This window comes from Anopheles arabiensis, chromosome 2 (genome assembly GCF_016920715.1).
Source record: "Anopheles arabiensis isolate DONGOLA chromosome 2, AaraD3, whole genome shotgun sequence".
NCBI lineage: Eukaryota > Metazoa > Arthropoda > Insecta > Diptera > Culicidae > Anopheles > Anopheles arabiensis.
Window position 1 is genome coordinate 12,007,936 of NC_053517.1, and position 3,550 is coordinate 12,011,485.

Genomic DNA, 3,550 nt, shown 5'->3' on the forward strand with positions numbered 1-3,550 from the left:
AAGCGGCAAAAGCCAAATTCTCACTCTCTTTGTCATTCAAATCCTCGGCAAGCAACACGCTTTACTCATCTCACCAGCAACTCCTTGGCACACACAAGTGGCACAGAACTCCAAGCAAACCACCCAGCTTGGTACCACGAAAAAGCACACCATCGGCTCTTTTCAGAGCCACCGATTCTTTATTAAGAACATCTTCAAAAAAAAAAAAAAAAAAATACAAAACACAACGTAGGGTTCCGTACCAAACATTTTGGTGCCGACAAACCAGGATTAGATATCCTAAAAAATTGTGTGCGTTCTGTGGCCACCGTGTGTGTTGCAAGTGTAAAGTTGTACACCGGTTTGTTTCATTCGCGGTCGTTTAAGTTTATTCGCGGCACGTAGCGTTTCACAAACGGCACATAGTGTGTATGTGTGCGTTCGCGAATAATTGTGTACCATCCAGGGTACAAAACGCGTACCACAAAGTGTGTGTTCTGTGCGCGTCATTCTCAAACTCATTCGCGGCGCGTAGCGCTTCTCAAAGCGACACATAGTGTGTATGTGTGTGCTCGCGAATAATTGTGTACCATCCAGGGTACAAAACGCGTACCACAAAGTGTATGTTCTGTGCGCGTCATTCTCAAACTCATTCGCGGCGCGTAGCGCTTCTCAAAGCGACACATAGTGTGTATGTGTGCGCTCGCGAATACTCGTGTACCACCCACGGTACAAAACGCGTACCACAAAGTGTGTGTTCTGTGCGCGTCATTCTCAAACTCATTCGCGGCGCGTAGCGCTTCTCAAAGCGACACATAGTGTGTATGTGTGCGCTCGTGAATAATTGTGTACCACTCAGTGTACAAAACGCGTACCACAAAGTGTGTGTTCTGTGCGCGTCATTCTCAAACTCATTCGCGGCGCGTAGCGCTTCTCAAAGCGACACATAGTGTGTATGTGTGCGCTCGCGAATACTCGTGTACCACCCACGGTGCAATACGCGTACCACAAAGTGTGTGTTCTGTGCGCGTCATTCTCAAACTCATTCGCGGCGCGTAGCGTTTCTCAAAGCGACACATAGTGTGTATGTGTGCGCTCGCGAATAATTGTGTACCACTCAGTGTACAAAACGCGTACCACAAAGTGTGTGTTCTGTGCGCGTCATTCTCAAACTCATTCGCGGTACGTAGCGCTTCACAAGCGACACACAGTGTGTGTGTGTGCTCGCGAATAATCGTGTACCACTCAGTGTACAAAAGGCGCTTCACAATTCGTGTGATCCATGCGCATTATCCTTGGTGCGCTATCTCGCGGCGCATATTCTTCGCAAGACAATCAATAATTGTCTGTGCATTTCGCAAAATTTGTGTACCTCCTCCGAGTACAAAGGGTGCCTCACAACCTGGGTGTTCAAGGCACATTGTTTAGTGCATGCCATTTGCATCGCATACAATTCTACGAAACTTCGCATCAAAGCCTGTGTTTTCAACAATTCTTACTAACCGTGCAGTGCGCGTTGTACTAACAAAGTAAAGTGATTTGTTTTCTCTCAAGCAACCGTGTTTGCTCAGTGAACATTAAAAATGACAAAAGCAGACAAGCTTAAGTCACGGCAAGCCAAACGGCAAAGCCTCATTGTGTCTATGCAGCGGCTTGCGCAGTTTGCAAAAGACTATACTCCTCAACAACAACAGCAAATACCCGACCGACTTGATCGGTTGTCGAAAATTTGGGAATGTTTCCAAATGGTGCAGGAAGACTGCGAGGAATGGGACGATTCCGAGAATGCTACCAGCGAAAACGAAGCGTTATTGTCACAAGCAGAGGAGCTTTACTTCGAAACAAAGGCCGCGTTAACAAGCTACATTCCGGAAACAGCAGATCAGGTAAAAGAAGAGGTTACCCGCCCAGCAAACGTAAGTGTTAAACTACCTATCATTTCATTACCTGAATTTTGTGGTGAGCTCACAGAGTGGCTATCCTTTTATGACACCTTTGTTTCACTTGTTCATAATTCTGAAGAAATTTCCAACATCCAAAAATTTCATTACTTGCGTGCGTCCCTCAAAAGGGAAGCTGCCGGAATAATACAACCAATTCCTATAACAGCAGAAAACTATCAGGTGGCTTGGAAAGCTCTTTTGAATCGATATTCCAATAAAGTACATCTTCGTAAAATGCACACACGTGCATTGTTCGAGCTTCCAAAGCTAACCAATAGTCACGCCCCAGACTTGCGACAATTGGCCAACCAATTTCAGCTACACATCGATATTTTAAAACAATTAGAGGAGAGCATTCCTGACAACAGCACAATTTTTGTGGAACTTCTTGCTACCAAATTGGATAAAGCAACATTACAAGCATGGGAAGAACACAATTCCCAAGACATCCAGCCAACTCATCCAAATATGACAAACTTCTTGTTGAAAAGAGCTCAAACAATTGAAGCATTAGCGTTGCAGACAGGCAACCGCCCAACCACATCTCATTCGAAAATGGGTATACCTAACCATAAATTTTCCAAGAAAATGAGCACTAACACAATTAGTGTGAAACAGGACAACACACACACTTGTCCTGCATGCAAAAAAAGATGGTCACACGTTGCATCAGTGTCAATCCTTTATCGCTATGCCATGTAAGGCGCGTCAAGAGTTTGTATCACGAAACAAACTTTGTATCAATTGCTTGAGAAGTGGACATTTCTTTCAACAATGCCCTTCTAAGTACTCTTGCCGAATTTGTAAAAGGAAGCATCATTCTATTTTACACTATGAAACGCAAACAAATAATAACCCTGAATCAGAAAGCACCACATCTGAATCAAATATCATGGCAACTTTGCATACAATTAGTTCTGAGCACAGTCCCCAAAACGTGCTTCTCGCAACTGTACTACTACAAGTGGTCGACAAATATGGCCAAAAACATTTTGCACGAGCCTTATTGGACAATGGTTCACAGCCAAACGCAATTAGTGAAAGATTGTGTCAGCAGTTACATTTAACTCGAAAAAATGTTAACGTTTCCATTGTCGGAGTTGATGGTACAAAAACAAGCGCAAGGTATCAAATACAAGCGGAAGTACAATCGCGAATAAATAATTTCGCAACAACAATGAACTTTCTAGTTTTGAAAAAGGTTGCTAGTGACACACCAATTACACCAGTACCAGCTCATTTTTGGAATGTACCTGCTTCATATCAACTTGCTGATCCTCACTTCAGCACACCAGGGCGCATTGACATGATCATTGGGGCAGGACATTTTTATTCATTGCTAGGTCCAGGAAGACAAAAATTACCAAACAACAACCAACTTGTTGAAACTGTGTTTGGATGGATTATGACCGGCAACATTCCATCCAAAAATCAAAACGAAGTTACATGTCACGTAGTAACCATGCATCCCACCATTGAAGAACAAATAGAACGATTTTGGAAGATAGACGAACTTCACAATTCAAGTTATAGTCTCAACGAAAGAGAATGCGAAAACCATTTCAAAGATACAGTCTCCCGCGACCACAATGGTCGATATATAGTTGAAATGCCAAAACATCCTGATA

The 3,550-nt window shown here is 43.4% G+C and overlaps 1 protein-coding gene across 1 annotated transcript; it reads left to right on the top strand.

Moving 5' to 3' along the window:
• Positions 1-200: 200 nt before the first annotated feature.
• On the top strand, positions 201-2,624 carry LOC120896764. The gene is made up of 2 exons (XM_040301185.1): positions 201-340; positions 1,534-2,624. The coding sequence occupies exon 2, from the start codon at positions 1,563-1,565 to the stop codon at positions 2,622-2,624; it is 1,062 nt and encodes a 353-aa protein (XP_040157119.1). The 5' UTR covers positions 201-340; positions 1,534-1,562.
• Positions 2,625-3,550: the final 926 nt, after the last annotated feature.

Coding starts and splice junctions, on each gene's coding strand:
- LOC120896764 (XM_040301185.1), top strand. CDS start 1,563: ATGACAAAAGCAGACAAGCTTAAGTCACGGCAAGCCAAACGGCAAAGC.